The sequence below is a fragment of the Aspergillus fijiensis genome, assembly GCF_003184825.1.
Source record: "Aspergillus fijiensis CBS 313.89 unplaced genomic scaffold BO72scaffold_71, whole genome shotgun sequence".
Lineage (NCBI taxonomy): Eukaryota > Fungi > Ascomycota > Eurotiomycetes > Eurotiales > Aspergillaceae > Aspergillus > Aspergillus fijiensis.
This window is the reverse complement of record NW_024469047.1, coordinates 1-16,232: the sequence shown is the minus strand read 5'-3', so window position 1 is coordinate 16,232 and position 16,232 is coordinate 1. Positions and strand designations below refer to the sequence as shown.

Genomic DNA, 16,232 nt, shown 5'->3' with positions numbered 1-16,232 from the left:
CTTGTATTACGACCACATATAGATAGAAATCATAGAATCGCAATCCAAATGAGCTGCCATGTGTCTACAAGTATGTTAATTATGTTGCTCTAAGCACCGAGCGAAGATAACATAACATATTCCAGCTGAGCCCGCTTTACAGATGATTCATCTGCTCTGCTCTGAGCATCTGGAAAGAAAGGGAATTATGTTCACGGTAATATTCTTTGCATTTCATAAATTGAGTCATTGACGCTTGTAGTAGGCAGGGTTGAGTGAAGAATCATCGAAGGCTAAATTTCCTTCAAAATGCCGGGCCGTAGGAGCCGGTCCTCTTTTCCATACACCCCGACATCTTTAACAATCGCTATGAATCTTCTATGGTTCTCCTTAGATTCACCAATACGAGGACGGAATATCTTCAGCAAATCGCTGCTTAGAATTCCAGTCGGTGGAATAGCGGCATGAATCTCAGCAGGTGTAGGGAAGCCTTGGCTGATGCTTGAAGGCCCTGGCGTAGAGATGCGCGTCGAACCTGTGGGAAGTCAATTGTCAGCACTATACCTTTTGCGAAGCATGAAGACACATTATGGATCTGAACATACCCCTCAACGGCTCCGGACTGCTCGCACGACTCCCGGAAAAGCCTCTATTACTCAAGGGAACTGGGCTTCCTGCCCTAGATCCTTGCGGCGTACCACTTTGTGGTGTCATTGAGGAAGGGTTGAGCTTCAATTTCTTGATTTTTCCACTTTCCCCTACCTCTCCACCAGATCCTGCGCCACCCTCCAGATCGCTTGCAGAACCTGCTCCCCCAAGCTGCATATGGCGAACACGTTTTTTGCTTACCTGCGTTTGCATTAGAGATGAAATCACTTAAGCGATCAAATCATGCACTCACAGGAGCCACCGAGGGCGTTCCAGACACGGAAAGAGATGTAGGCTGCGAGGCCTGGAAAGAATACTTGCTCTTACCCTTCTTGCGAGAGGTATCGGTGCCACTCGCATCTGAAGGAGATCCCAGACGTTTTCGGGGTGCTACTTTCTTCAGAGCGTCGGTGTGCTTTGTTCGGCCAGAAGGTGTGGTATTGCCCTTGGAAAGAGTCTCTTTCTTGTCTTTCTCCTCCTCGGCCTTGCGCTCCTGTTCCTTCATCCGCTCGGCTTCGCTGTCATCGGAGCTCTAAAGGGGTTTAGTCACAATGTGATAGCACACTGTATAATTGGGAAGTCTTACCTCTTCGTCCGAGTATGGATTGATGTCCGAGCCACTACTGTAATCGTAGTTCTTCTCTCTTTTCTGAAGTGCCTTCCGTACCTTTTTGCCGAGTACTCGACGCGCTTCCCTCTCTTTCTTCTCTCTCAATTCCTCATCCTCGTAATCCTTTTCCTCTTTGAGGTTGAAGACATTCGCCTTCAACTGATCTTGCTTAATTCTCTTTTCAGCCGCCTTTGCTTCCTCATCTTCGTTGAAAAGGTCGTCATGCTCTTCATCATCGGCAAAGCGATCCTCTTCGAAATCCATGTCATCGGCTTCCAACCCTTCGGCGCCGCCGGCGGTACCTTGTTTCCCGGCATAAACTTTTTGCTGTTTGGCAAACTGTTCCAGTTCTTTCCGCTGAGCCATTTCTTGTTGTTTCTCCATGAACCATCTCGGGTCCTTCACCTTCTTCGCCATGAACCTTTCTGCTTCCTCGATGGTTAGGGCTTTGAATTGGTTCTTCGCACTGAACCTGTACCATTTCTCTACAGGAACCATCCTCATCTGCCCCGTATTCTCGACGATAAAAACTGCATGGGTTTCAGAAAGAGCAGCTTCATAATTGCCAACCCAGATATTCTTGTTGTCGAAATCTTCCAGATGCCACGGCAACGCTTCTTCATACTTAATGCGTGTTTTGGCAATCTCTTCGGGTGTCATATCAGTCCTAGAGACTTGCTGCGTCTTCTGTTTGGGAGCGTTTGCTCTTTTCGGCGCCGAGCCCATGGAAGGGGCTATTTGAGCCATGTTGTCTGCACGTTCTTTCTCTCGGGCAGCCTTTCTAGCCTCCAACTCCTCGCGGTCAGCGTCGTCACCCTGGTTAGCGGACTCGGAGCCTGTGCGCTGATTGCCCAAGCCTTTTTCAGCGGTAGTTTCATGCGAACGTGTCCGGGGATCTCGACGCTGAAGCCTCACAGGTCGAGTGAACTGGGCTTCGTCCCGAGGGTCGACTGATTTCTTACTTGAGAATCTGGCAATGTGATGCTTCAGCCCTTCTCTTATCGCTCGTTTAGTCGTCACGATAGGATAATCAACAAATGTTTCCGTTAACAAAGGTCCACTAAACCCATTTATTGAGAAGTCATTTCCAGAGTTCACCCTGGTTGGTTTCTCGGATCTGACCGTCGACAAAGTGCTAGGCGTGGCTTGCTTGGATTGAGGGAGCTTAAGGCCACCATTTGCAGATGTCAAAGTAGACGGCTTTGCTATCGGTCTTCGCTTCGGTCGTACAAGAGGGTCTGCCACCTTTGGTCGCCGAATCCTCATCGGTTGAGGTCCATTTGCGCCTGTTTGAGCTCGCGGGGCTGTTTCATTTGGTGGAGGGGTCATGGTAGCCTGTGACGGGTGTTCAGGCTTTGATATTCAGGCTTGATGGCGATTGAGCCAGCAATATTGATGATGCTTAGATGCGAAGGTGAGTAAAGGACTTCAAATGTGATACTTGGGTCAGATGTACCAGCACGAATCTCAAGAGGAATAGAAAGTAAGATGAACCTTAGAATGGAGTAAAGAGTGAGATGAAATGTAAAATGGAGTAGAAAGGTAGAGGTATGAATGGATGAACACTGGTGTCTACCTTGCTGCAGGGAGTGGGTTATGTAAGCAGGTGCCTTTGTTGCGACCGGCCTTTGTTGCGACCAGCCTTTGTTGGTCGAAAGGTCATGCAAAGACCTCATACGCGAGACATTGTATCATTGGCAGATTCTGTTGCTTATGCGCAGTATATAGTTGGAATGAAGATTTACCGCCATATGTCTACGTGTTACCGGAGTCAATAAATTGCCCAGGAAACGTTGTTTCTATGCTAACAATACTTGCTTAGAATTAGAGCTCAATACACTTTAATTCCAACCCCGTGCGATTCCGGTATTCCGGAAGCCTTAATTACACGGATCTACCTAGAATATCTCCACAACGTTCTGATCATCGCCTGAGGGGGCTGTAGTCAAGGTGTCGGTTGCATTTTCCGCCAGGAGCTGGCTTGTTTTATCCTCGCCTTCTTCATCTCGCATCAAAACTTGGACTAGGCGATCACAGGCATCACGCACATCCTCATTATTGACGTGGAGGTGACATTCTCGAATGATTGGATACACTTGAACAGCCCTCATCCTGTCGCGCCCTTCTCGTGTTGTGGTGAGCAACAAAAGCGTTTCGATGTGTGTTACGATGATACCGGTGTCGGTATCTCGCTGTTTGTCAGGCGGCAACAGCTGTAGGTCAGGCAGCATTTCCAGTGCTTCCTCCTCAGCATACTCCTCTGGACCAGTAATTGGCAGCAATATGTAGGGAAGAATATTGGCCTCATCCTCGGACAAGAGTGTGGGGTGAAAGGGGACGTCAAATGCGACATTCTTTATCGTGGACGCTACCCCCTTTCTCCGGATGGTGCTTCTGTGCTCTGTGAACACGGTGAGCTTTGTCACTGGCACAACGTCATCATACTCTTGCCGCGAAGTGAAATATGCTCGCCCGACCTCAGATTTGGATAGGTCAGCAAAAAGATAAGACAGGTAGTCAAATGTTGCATGTTTGTTGAGACCATTCTCGGCTCCCTTCACAAAGCAGTCCATCAGCTGGTCCATCGCGTTAGATGACTTGGAGACTCCCTCTGGTGCTTGTCGCTTGAGACTAAGCAGCCTTTCCATCTTATTGGATTTCGATAAATTGGCGAAAAGCATGGCAAAGTCATCTGCATTAGGTTCCTTGATGTTCTGTCATATCCCATGGCTTAGATTTGGATCCTCGGTGTAGCGAGGGAGTAATTCAAGTTAAAAACTTACGGTTATTTTCCTAAGAAGAGTCTCAAGGAAAGCGTCATCTTCCGCAAGATTGGTCAGCACCTCATCATCTGCGGAAAGGTTGATGAGTATTGTCAAGGCATTTTTGGCAATTGGCTTTGGTCAACAATCCCATCGGGTCAACGTTAGTAATCCTCTGCAAGTGCAGGTAGACAATCGAGGGTGAGCTAGAGGCACTGACTGCATAATCGCGAACCAGAAGCTTGAGATCCCGCACCGGCAAGAGTTGCTGGCGCTTAAAGAGTTCTGGCTGGGCGGTTGAGAAACCAACAAGGTTTTCGCACGCTATTGAAGCAGATGTCAGGATTATGTCGAGCCAAGTAGTCGTGACAAGGGTAGGCACGCAATGGGGAAGACGGAAGCATAACGGATCTCGACTCAGTAGCAGCTGCGAGGGATATCGGTCAATATATACCAATTTGTCTTATCTGAGTATTGCCATGGTGCAGAAATTCGACGAGCTGTGCAAGTGCGAGTAGAACATTAGCCGCTAAGAGTCTTGGACACAGGTCAAGGATGTATATGGTGCAGTATGTGCCTACCTCTTCTATTTCAGTGGGCATTGTGAAAAATGGTTGGATGTCTCGAGATCAATACAAAGGACCAAGAAAGAAGATTGTAAGAAACTATGTTCACTATGTCTCTGTGCCCCTCGCACCTGGATGCCCTGCTTTGCTGTCTTTGCTTGTTGTTGAATTTTTCTTCTTCGCCAGTCAGTTTCTTGTCCATCCTCCCCACCCCCACTCACTACCCGCTTGTACAGTACCTCCGTAGTGCTATGTAAAGGTACGGTACGAAGTGCGTGCGTTGATGATAGGTGCCCGCCCAGCATGGTCAATTGGCTCTTTCTTCACTTAAATTTATGAGCCAGTGAAGTCATATTGTGGACCAATCTGTTGAACTTGTCACTGTAAATCAGAAGATGATCAGTGAGGCATAGCATAATTCGAGAACGTTTCTTATTACAATGTAGTGGATAGTAGTCTTGGGTATTCATCGGTGTGCAAGACCATGGGTGACCATGGGTGCAAGGCCACGGGCACTGAGCTGCGTGCTACAGTCCCTGGTGAAATGTGTGCGTACACCTCCCTCCTCATCTAATGGTGGTTCAATTTCAATCGTCTAGCTCAAACTATTTACACTTTTTAAGTCTGCCAGCAGAATTAATGGCAAGGCGCCCTAAGCCATACTGATGCATAGGTCATAGGTGGAGTGCACATTCTCCTCAACCACTGTAGTAGATTAAAATGCATGGTTTCAAACGAGTCGAGAATCATCTACTACGACTTCCACGATCCATGAGAATATTGTTCAAATTCTAGAATTGGAGAGGGTTACTGCCTCCCAGTTCCAAGGCCGGTTTCCAAGTACCTTGGCCTTCCTCCAATAAGGCCAAGGTCGCACCAGCATATCACGGAGCACGAGACTAATACATTCTACCGTCAGGTCTCGTACCAGATGTTAAGGTACGAGTTACAATGTCTGAGATCCAGCCAGAGGTGTGATGTCTTCGTCCCAATCTTGGTCGTGGTGACTCTCGGAGTTCGCTTTACCAGACTGGGATGATTCCGCATGTCCAAAGTGGCTTTCAACAAGATGCTGTACGACCGGCCACCCGTGTGCATTTGTGAACATTCTCCGTACAATAATGTTGTTATGTGCATCAGGCTCAAGACGCACAAGGACCTTGCGCCAAGACAAATCTCGGTGGTAAGCCCTGGCTATCTTCTCCTCGACCCCAAGGCCGCTTTGGGCCTCGCTAGAGTTGCCAAGCTCTCCATGCAAAGGGTCTTCCGAAGAATTGAGTGCATGATTAGTTGGCCTTCTCTGTGAAGGCGCGAGTGTAAATGCTCGTCGCTTGGAAACCATTGGTGGCGGTATGTCTTCGGGATGATATATGCGATCATGAAATATTGTTCTGGGTCTCGACGTAGGGTCGAGTATAAATTCAAGAGGAGGAAGAGGAGGCATGAGGAGATCACTTGCTGACTCGAAGAAGGTTGTCTTGGGGGGGGCAAAAAGCCCATATTCATGGTTTTGCCCACCAACAAGGGTTTCGCGATAATGTGAGCTAGAAGAGTGTGCAACCGAATTGGGCGTTGCAATGGTCTGACTGCGCTTGTAAATTTTGGTGTGCTTTGGCCAGCCAGACGGGCTCTCAGTCTCCTTCGGACGAATGAATGAAAATAGCTTAGCTAGAGTGCTAGACAAATGCGGTTCCACTAATGTCCCTCCCCCCTTTGAATTAGCGAGTGCATCAGGAGAAGTAGGGCACGGCCGTTCGATTGCAGGCTGACTGGTCGAAGTAACTACAGGGCGTTCGGCGATGGTGCAATTGATCCCCGACGAAGAAACTTCTTCCACGCGCGACGTCGGCTTGCTGTCACTAAAAGCGTCACCAAGAGCAGCCAGTGCTTCGGCGTTGGGCCGAGACCGGGGAGACTTCGAATTAGCGCCAGTCAACTCTGCCCAACCCCATTCAGCCATCGTGCCCACCAAGCCATTCTCTCTTCTTGCCTTCTCGACCCGATCAAGGCCTCTCCAGTCGAGAAACAGAAGGCAGGATGTCCGCAAAGGTACTATTCCATCGTTCACCACGTTAGAATAAAGCGTGCGACGTTGAAATTTTGAGAGCGCCTCGTGCGCAGGCCCACAGGGAAGAATTCTCAAGAGTGGTTTAGACCGAGCGTCTGCGTATCCCTGTGATTGACTGGCATTTCCTCTCCCACCAATTAGAGCCTCCCAGCCACTTCGAACCCTAGGTGCTGTCCAGCTAAGACCAAGGTCTTGCCCAGTGCGACCGACAAGACCCAAATCCAAGGCGAACCGAACATATATTGGATTTTCATGGCTGAGACCAAGGAATGGCGTCGCGAGAGAAACAAAGTTAATTGGTCTAACTTCGTCGAAGAATGCGGGAAAGTGCTTGTGAATATATGCGATGGCATATGTTTGGACGAGGCCCCCTAGCGAGTGTCCTATGAAGCTGATACTGGTTATCTGATAAGCGCAAGCCTCGCAGACTGACTGCTCTGACTTGCTGCAGCAATGCTGAGGAAGTTCTGAAACTGGGCCAGCGGGCCGCTTCCGATTAGAGAACAGCCCAGTGTGAGATGTCGTCTTCGTTGCACGACTGGGGATGTCCAGATGCGCCATCTGAAGGATGTACTTCGCAAGACGCTTACCAAGGTATTGTATACCTCGTTCCGTACGCACTGCGTTCCCAGCAAATCCTCTTACTATAACTTGTTCATCTTGGTCGCCTCCAGCATGCCTACTATTATCGGTCAGACCACCAGTCCTAGCAATGGCACGAAGAAATCGGGAAAGAAAAGCCACGTTCTAAAGACGAAAACCACGCAGAACGCCTCCAATAGAGGGAAATTACTTACAAGTCTGATGAGGATAGTCCTGTGGGCTTGCTTGCGCTACGACTCGAGGAACTATTGTTTGCTTTCTGCTTGTTGGCCTTGATAGCAGCATCGATACTCTCCTTGAGGAAAAGCATATCTGCTCCTAAATTGCTGTGTAATCCATGGGTCAACACAACAAGATGTATCCGTTTCTGACGCTTCTCATCAGCAGAAACTGTAGGTGTTTGAGCAGGCGAATTTGATGCCACCGAGTCCGCGGCAACCGCATCTCTAACAGACTCATCTTTCTCCTCTCCTCCTTTTTCGTGGCCAACTAAGGGTAGCTCTGGTGTGTTCCAGAGACTGGCCGTATCATCCACTTGTAGAGTAACCGCTCGAGAATGAACTCCCCTCTCCGCTGACACCTGCTTACCCCTCAACTCAGGCGACCAATGATCTTTCAATTGAGCTGGCTTTGATGTACCGACCAGGGATATGCTACTCGTAGATAAGAGATCCACTGACGCTTCATCGCGACCGACTAAGAGCTCGAAGCTGACGGATGCGGTGTTGGAAAATACCACCTGCGAGACAATTTCGATGATCCAGGTAGAAGTGCCACCATCGTTCATCTCCTCTGATCCGCTAGATTGCTCTTGAAATTGCTGCGCATGGTGCGGAAGGGTTACCGTCGCATACCAAGTACCACCTGCCTTGAGGTAGGGCTCGTACTGCGGAATTGCTTCAGGGTTGTGATGAACAGATTTGACATTGGGATCGAATGTGGATGGGTAGCATGAGGCGTAGAGTGAGTATGGACCGTGAAGATACGCGGCTCGTAAGGGAATGGGGGTAGTATTCTTGACCTTCACGTATAATTTCCTCGGCGGTGGGCGGATATTATCCGCCGCCGGTGTGTAAGTTAACGTGTATCTGGTGGGAGGGGGTCAATTAGTGCAAAGGGTGATGGAACCTGAGACGAATATGACAAACCGGATCACCTCGCCCACACGAACACTGCCTGCCTGGTGAATCAAAAGCATTTCAGCCGGGCTATTACGAATGCGGCCGGCAGGACGCCACCCTTGAAGTGTATTGAACTCAGTATCACCCGTATATTCAGCACGGACAAGGTCCTGATCTGGTGTTTGCGAAGCAAAATATGTCCGTGGAGAGATGAACATGAGGCTCAGATATAAGTGATGCCATTATTCATGACCATTTGGGACTCTCTGTATCGAGTCATGAACAAAAGAATTTAGGCTCAGTTGAAGGGACGGTTGATCTAAGAGGCTACCGTGGGGTCCTGAGTCTGTGTAGCTCTCTAGGACAAATTTCCAAAACAAAACTGGTGCAAATTGTGCTCTTTGAGAGAGGTCAGCCTGGAGCCCGAGGGGATAAAGAAGCACCCGAAGACGTTAGTAGTTCTGCTTGCCACTGCCAGCAGCTCTGCCCCTATCTGATGGTCAGTCACATGGTTTCACCCCTTACAAACATGTTGGCTTGATGACTATTGATACCTGTAGGAGTTCCAATACTACTAATGTGATCGGTAAGCGAGTGGACACAGCAAGCAAGTGGGTACCCGTATACATCAGTTTTGTATCTTTGAAGGATTTTTCCAATATTATACTTAGTTTTAAATTTTAGTACATATTATGAAACTTAGGATTGGTTTTAGGAATATTCTTACTATTTTAGTTAATAATGTAATATAGACTTAATCTAATTTGGAATTAATAAAAAATATGTATATAATTAAATTATTATAGATTATATTATATCTATAGATATATATCTAATTCTATATATAATTAATTATAAATTTAGAAATCTTAGTTTAATATAAACTAGAGGTATAAAAAAAGATAAAAAAATATTTAAAAAATTAGCCGACATTATATGATTAATAAATCAAATAATTAATATTTTTATCGGTTTTATATTCTGAATAAACAAATAAAATATTCAGAATTAGATAGATATTCTAATAATCTAATGTATTTGTATTTGTTTTTTTAGCTATTTCAGTGTCCTAGATTATAAGATAACTATTAGAATCAAAGTTAGAAAGAATATATAAAATTATAAAATTAATATATATTTTTAGAATTATAGAATTAGAATTAGTATATTTTCTAACTTACTGTAAGACCTCGATCTAAAAATTCAATCCATCCAGCCACTATTTATTGTTATAGCGAATTACGTATCGCTTTATCATTACAGTATATTTTAATAGACATATGATTAATTATCACATGATATTATATAATATAATTGGTAAGCGAGTTGATTATATAAGTAAGTTGTATTATAGTACAGACCTAGAATATCTATTTAATCTATTTTACTTTTTTTATTTATTATACCTGCTCTATCTGTCTAACCTGTTTTATTTTTTTATTTTAATAATCTTACTATTTTTTCTAATTATTTTATATATAATATACAGAAGTTTTTAATCTTTTATTTATTTTTGATTTTATTTATAGTTTTTTAAGTTATATCTTATCTATAAATTTAAAAATAGTTTAATCTAATAACTAATAAAAAATTTAGAAAACTAGTTATAAAAATTACTAATTCAAGCTATTATTTCTATTATTTAACTAGATTGAAAACCAGATATTAATTTATTTTTTAATACTATATAATTTCTATTCTTAAAAATAATAGTTTTAATAAGATACCAATAATTCTATAACTTTTAATAATACCAAATAATCCTAAAGAATTTATTTAGTATATTGATAAATTTTCTAAAAATAATATAGTTCTTATAATTGGATTTATATATATATCATAAAAACCCAAAATTAATTCATTCTAAAGAAAATCCTATTTATATTTTACACAAGATTATTATTAAAAAATTAAATCTAACATAAATATATTAAAATTATTTAGATTATTATTTTTATAGTAAATATTTCTATATAGTTTTTAAAATTTATATCTATTATTAAAAAATAGTATAGCTGTTCTGATAAAAATAATTATATTAATTAATTTGAAATCTTCTGTTTATATTTTTCGAAATATTTATTTAATTTTAATAAATTTAAAAACAACTACTCCGATTTTTACTAATTTATTTTTTAAATTATAAAAATAAATATTAATATTAATTAATTGATTATTATTATTATAACTACATATAAGTAACTGCTTAAATAAAATATTATATATTTAAATAGAATTTTATATTAGAAATAAAAAACATAATTTAAATAATTTTTTTAATATTTTATATCTGCTGAAATATTTTGTAATAGTCTTAATGATACCAGAACTGTATGTAATAAACTTATTAACTAAAATCAAAATTCTATAACTATATAATATTTTTTATTAAATTTAAATACTTAGTTTAAAAAGTATATATATATTTAGAAATTCTTTTTTTTAAATTTAAAGTCTATATTAACTAAGTTTCTAAAAATATATTTTTAATTAATATTTTTCTTGAAAAAAACTGTTGTAACTTAATCTGTTTTCTTTAGATTTTAAACAACTATTATTTATAATATAATATTAAAGTATATAACTCTCTTTAAGAAAATTTTTAATTTTATAATTATATAAAAAGATTTATGATGTCAAAAAGCAGGCTGGTATCTGATTTTTTGTCTAACTAAATAGTAGAAATAATAGTTCTAGCTAAATAATTTTCTATAACTAGTTTTCTAAGTTTTTTATTAATTATAAAATTGGATTATTTTTAGATTTATAAATAAGATATAGCTCGAAAAACTATAAATAAAATTAAAAAATAAAAAATTAGAAAATTCTACATATTATATATAAGACGGTTAGAAAGAATAATAAGATTATTAAACTGAAAAATAACTTAAATAAAATAAATATAAAAAATAATATAAATAAAAAAAATAAATTTAATTAAATAAATACTTTAAATTTATACTATAATAATAATTTTTTTTAAAACTAAGTTTTATTAGAATATAGATTGTAATTTATTAGAATAATAATAATAAAAGTTCTTAACTGTTTAATAAACATTTTTTAAATATTAAACTAATTTAATAATTGAATTTAGATATTTAATTTATTTCACAATATATATTAGTTAGATGTAGTTATATTTTTTATAATTTTATATAAAATTTGAAATATTTTTTATTTTTTATTTTTTTAAGCTGTTAGTTTTTATATATAATAATAAAAATCAATATTAATCTAAAACTAGTTTTTTTTATATTATTTTTTTAAAAACGTTTTTGTTTAATACTTTCAGTTCTATATAATTATATTTTGATATAATATATTTCTAAATTAATAGTTAATTAAAATAAATAATCTAAATAGTTAAAATAATATTATATATATATATATATATATATATTTACTAAAACTTAATGATAGTTTATAACTATTTTACTTATTATTTTAAGTATTAATTCGAGTCTGAATGTTTTTATAAAAAGAATATTTTATAAATTAATATTTAGCGTGAATCTCTATTAATTTTAGTATTATATTAAATCTATTCTTAAGTATTTTAAATATCTAAATATTTCTATTAATATTTGTATTATTTCTATTTTTAAATATTAAAATATTATATTAGTTAAAAAATATTATAACTAAATATTTTTTTATTTAAGTTTCCATTCTATCTTCTATGGATATTAATATTAAACGATTAAAAACTATTATTTTTTTGTCTAGAGATATTGAGACTAAAAGATGATTAAGTTAAATATATAAAACGATTCTTGTTAATAAAAATATTTAAGTCATTTAAAAAAAATTATTTTAATACTAATAAAGCTTTAAAGTTCGCTGCTGTTTATATAAAAAAGATTTATAACTTCTATTATAAATTCCTTAAATTTAAGCCTGGTGACTATGTATATTTATTTCTTTCTGATAAATAGATAAACATTTAAATAATATTAAATTTAAATCTAATATGAAGAATTTTAAATATTTTACTTATATTTGCTAAATATAAGATATGAGTTAAAAATTAAAATTAAAAAATAATCAATAATATCTATTTATATTATAGGTTTTTAATATATATAAATTATATTTTTAATATGATTAATAAAAAGATTAATATTTTTAAAATATATAATATATTATTATTATTTAAAATACTAATTTATGTCTATTAAAAAATGACTAGTATTATTAGATCTTAAAGCTTAAATATATTACACTAATTATTTTTTTTATTTTTAAATTAGTTTTATTTTTTATGTTTTATATATATTCTCAAATTATATTAATTATATTTTTATTTAAAGTTTGAAAAAAATTGATTAATATTTTTTGATCTTATTATAATTCTAGCAAGCTGTAGTTATAGCTAAAGTATATTATTTTATTTATTTTTTATTAAATTCTTTTTATATTTTAAAAAGTTTTAATTTTATTATTTTAATATTCATTATATTAATATTTTAAAAAGTTTTATTTTTAATATTTTAATATTAATTATATTAATATTTTAAAACTTTATCTTTATAAAAGATAATATAAATATAAGTAAATTAAAAATATAAATAAAGCAAATAATATAAATATAGAAAAAAAATTAAAAATCTAATAAAAAATAAAAAGAAAAATATATTTTTTAGGTTATTATTTTTTAGACTATTTATTAGTCTCTAAATACATAAAAAATAAACACTTATTAAATAAAGAAATAATAAATTTAAGTTTATAAATATTATTAATTTAGGAACAGTTGAAAAAATATAGGAAAAAACCATAAAATAAAAAATTTACATTTAAAAGATATTCTAGCAGTATTTAATAAAATAAAAAAGGTTTTAGAAAAATATAATATTTTAAGTTTAATAAAAGTATATAAAATTTATATAAAGAATAGAAATATTTCTAATATCTATTTTAGTATTTATAAAATTTAATATCTTATTATTTTACTAAAATTCGTTTATAAAAAATTATAGAAAAAAGAATATTAAATTTTTTCAATATTGAAAATCTTAATATATGAAAATCTATAAATATTGTTCTTAAATGTTCTAATAATATAATATTAATTAATTTTAAATTTCCATGTTTCAAAGATCTATTTAAATTGATATTAAAAACTAGCTGTTTAAGTAGCTAAAATATATATATATTATTTCTATAAAAAATTCTATAAAATATCTAAATCTTTCAATAATTTTATTGAATATTAAATAATTAATATTTTAGTTTAATAAATGAGAAACTATATTACCTAATTTAAATAGTTTTAAGATTTTAATAATATAAATTATATAATATATTAATTTTTTATTGAGTTATATATTATATTAACTGTTTAATATATTATAAAATATTAAAATTTAATATTCTAGTTTTATATATTTTAATGTTTTTATATTTATATTTCTTACATAAAAAGATAATGATATTGATATATATCAATATAAAAATATAAGAACGTAGTATATATAATATATATATAAAATAAAGAACAATATCAAAAAATAAAATAAAAAAATAATTAAAATTTTAAATTTTATATTATTTGTATATAAAATACAAGCTTTATAAAAAAATATTAATATTAAAAAATAATTTTTAGTATTTTTAAAAAATATATTTAAAAAACCTAGAATTATACTAGATATACTATTAACTTATAGTTATACAGCTATATATAAAAATATAAAAATCTTAAGATTTTAATATTTATTAATAAATTAAATAATTAATATAAATAATTAAAACTGAAGAAGAAATATATATAGAGATATAAAAATATAGAAAAAGTATAGATTATATATATAGAAAAATATTAAGTTAAAAAATATAAAACAGTTAATACTAAAACTTAAGTCTAAAAATAAATATTCTTATAAAAAAATCTAATATTTAAGCTATTTTTTATAATATAATAAGTACTAAATAAATATAGTTTTTAAAAAATCTTAATTTATATTATTTATCTTAAAATCTATTATAATATATCTATATAAATAATATAACTAATTATTTAATATTCTTATAAATAAGAATTTTTATATATAGAAAAAATAATATTTATATAATAATATAAATACTATTTTAGTTATTATAATTTGTAGAAAAAGTAGTAGATTAAAATTAATTATATATTAATATATAATATTTTAATTTTAGTTTTTCTTTTATTTTATAGTAAAAATATAAAATTATACTAATATTAATTAATAAATTTATTAAAATGAACTAGTAAATTAATAATAAATATAGCTGGTAATTAGCTAATTAATTAAACTAGTTATTATTAATATAGTATTAAAAAGTTTTATTTAAACTTTAACTATTACTACTAAAATTATTATAATTAAAAAAGTTATTATTAAATATTTTAAATCTGGTTATATAAAAAAAATAAGAAAATTAAAATATTATATATAATAAATAAAATAGTAGATTAAAGTTAGTTATTAGATAGATGATAGAATTTATAACTAAGTTTATAATATATTATATTAATAGATTATTAAATTAAATAACAGCTAAATTAAAAAATATAAAAAATAAAAATATTTTAGTTAAAAATTTTAAAATTATAAATTAAATTTATATATATAGAAATTTAAGATTTACTTCTATATTTATATTAAATTTTTTAAATAAATATTTTTTTTAGATATTAATATAGTAGGTCTTATTAATATTAATAGCTATAATTATTCTCAATTATATAAAATAATTTAGATAATTTTAAGTAAGATATATTATATAATTTAGTAGATTATATTTAAAAAAATCTTCTAGTTTTAATAAATTATTTAATCTAGTTTTTTAGAAAGGTTTTTTTATTAAATATTAATTAAATAATATTTCTAAGATATTTTTAAATATAAACTATTATTTTTAGTACTTTTATTAGTTAATGATAGTTATATTTATAAAGTAAATAAAAATAGTTATATTATATTTAAAAATTATAAAAATTATTATTCTACTTACTATATTTAATAAGATTTTTAAATTAATTATAATTTTTTAGATTAATTATATAATAAAAGCTTTTAGACTGTTTTTAAAATATTATATTAATAAATATTAAATATAATTCTATAACTATACTTTATATTTAGTTTTTAAATAAGTTTATATTATATAATAAACTAGTTATTTAATAGCTAGTATACTAGTAATTAATATTTAAAAAATTTATAAAAATATAATATATTAATATTTTTATATAAGTTTTAAAAATATTATATATTAATTAAAATTATTAATTAAATAGTTTTTTTATTAACTAAAGAACTACTATTATTGTATAAAAGAATTATAAAAAAATATAATAATAAGTTAAATCTTATAATTTTTATTTATTATTTAATTTTTTATAATATTAAGTTTTTAAAAATTTTCTTAATAAACAGCTGTATATTAGTTTTTAGTTATATTAATAATATATGTATATATTTCTTTAAAATTATAGATTATAAAAATTTATATTAAATTATAAATATTTTATTAATATAATCCGAGAATTTTTTTATATAAAGATATTTATAATTATATAATTAAAAAAGCTTTTAATTATTATAAATATAATAATTAAATTAATATAAAATATTTATTATTTAAAGATCTTTCTTGATTTTAATCTTACTGGAATTATTTATATTATTTAACTAAAAATTAAAACTATTTAATTAAGAGTTATATTTTTATTAATTATATACTTTATTTAAAATAAACTAATTATTAATTTATATTATATATATACTATTATTTTAATTGTTTATCTATTCTTTACTTATTTTATTTATTTAATTTAATTTATTTAATTTATTTAATTTATTTAATTTATTTAATTTATTTAATTTATTTAATTTATTT

At 32.2% G+C, this 16,232-nt stretch overlaps 3 protein-coding genes across 3 annotated transcripts; all 3 read right to left on the bottom strand.

Annotated features, from left to right (window-relative positions):
• Nucleotides 1–158: 158 nt before the first annotated feature.
• Nucleotides 159–2,778, bottom strand: BO72DRAFT_414259 (transcription factor IIF subunit TFG1). Its single transcript, XM_040942535.1, has 4 exons — nucleotides 1,214–2,778; nucleotides 881–1,159; nucleotides 585–828; nucleotides 159–514 (listed from the first exon to the last, which is right to left on the bottom strand). Exons 1-4 carry the CDS (start codon nucleotides 2,564–2,566, stop codon nucleotides 273–275), a joined length of 2,118 nt encoding a protein of 705 aa, XP_040796635.1. The 5' UTR covers nucleotides 2,567–2,778; the 3' UTR covers nucleotides 159–272.
• Nucleotides 2,779–3,015: 237 nt separating this feature from the next.
• On the bottom strand, nucleotides 3,016–4,784 carry BO72DRAFT_414258 (protein HGH1). Its single transcript, XM_040942534.1, has 5 exons — nucleotides 4,581–4,784; nucleotides 4,454–4,499; nucleotides 4,220–4,323; nucleotides 4,021–4,134; nucleotides 3,016–3,951 (listed from the first exon to the last, which is right to left on the bottom strand). Exons 1-5 carry the CDS (start codon nucleotides 4,599–4,601, stop codon nucleotides 3,136–3,138), a joined length of 1,101 nt encoding a protein of 366 aa, XP_040796634.1. The 5' UTR covers nucleotides 4,602–4,784; the 3' UTR covers nucleotides 3,016–3,135.
• Nucleotides 4,785–5,241: 457 nt separating this feature from the next.
• BO72DRAFT_452462 (lipase ROG1 family protein) lies at nucleotides 5,242–8,921 on the bottom strand. The gene is made up of 3 exons (XM_040945725.1): nucleotides 8,385–8,921; nucleotides 7,431–8,324; nucleotides 5,242–7,315 (listed from the first exon to the last, which is right to left on the bottom strand). Exons 1-3 carry the CDS (start codon nucleotides 8,573–8,575, stop codon nucleotides 5,512–5,514), a joined length of 2,889 nt encoding a protein of 962 aa, XP_040796633.1. The 5' UTR covers nucleotides 8,576–8,921; the 3' UTR covers nucleotides 5,242–5,511.
• Nucleotides 8,922–16,232: the final 7,311 nt, after the last annotated feature.

Coding starts and splice junctions, on each gene's coding strand:
- BO72DRAFT_414259 (XM_040942535.1), bottom strand. CDS start 2,566: ATGACCCCTCCACCAAATGAAACAGCCCCGCGAGCTCAAACAGGCGCA. Junction 829..880: donor GAACGCCCTCGGTGGCTCCT/GTGAGTGCATGA, acceptor ATGCAAACGCAG/GTAAGCAAAAAACGTGTTCG. Junction 515..584: donor CAGTCCGGAGCCGTTGAGGG/GTATGTTCAGAT, acceptor GACTTCCCACAG/GTTCGACGCGCATCTCTACG.
- BO72DRAFT_414258 (XM_040942534.1), bottom strand. CDS start 4,601: ATGCCCACTGAAATAGAAGAG. Junction 4,500..4,580: donor TGCCCACTGAAATAGAAGAG/GTAGGCACATAC, acceptor GCACTTGCACAG/CTCGTCGAATTTCTGCACCA. Junction 3,952..4,020: donor CTCTTCTTAGGAAAATAACC/GTAAGTTTTTAA, acceptor GGGATATGACAG/AACATCAAGGAACCTAATGC.
- BO72DRAFT_452462 (XM_040945725.1), bottom strand. CDS start 8,575: ATGTTCATCTCTCCACGGACATATTTTGCTTCGCAAACACCAGATCAG. Junction 8,325..8,384: donor CGTGTGGGCGAGGTGATCCG/GTTTGTCATATT, acceptor CCCTCCCACCAG/ATACACGTTAACTTACACAC. Junction 7,316..7,430: donor GGACTATCCTCATCAGACTT/GTAAGTAATTTC, acceptor GACCGATAATAG/TAGGCATGCTGGAGGCGACC.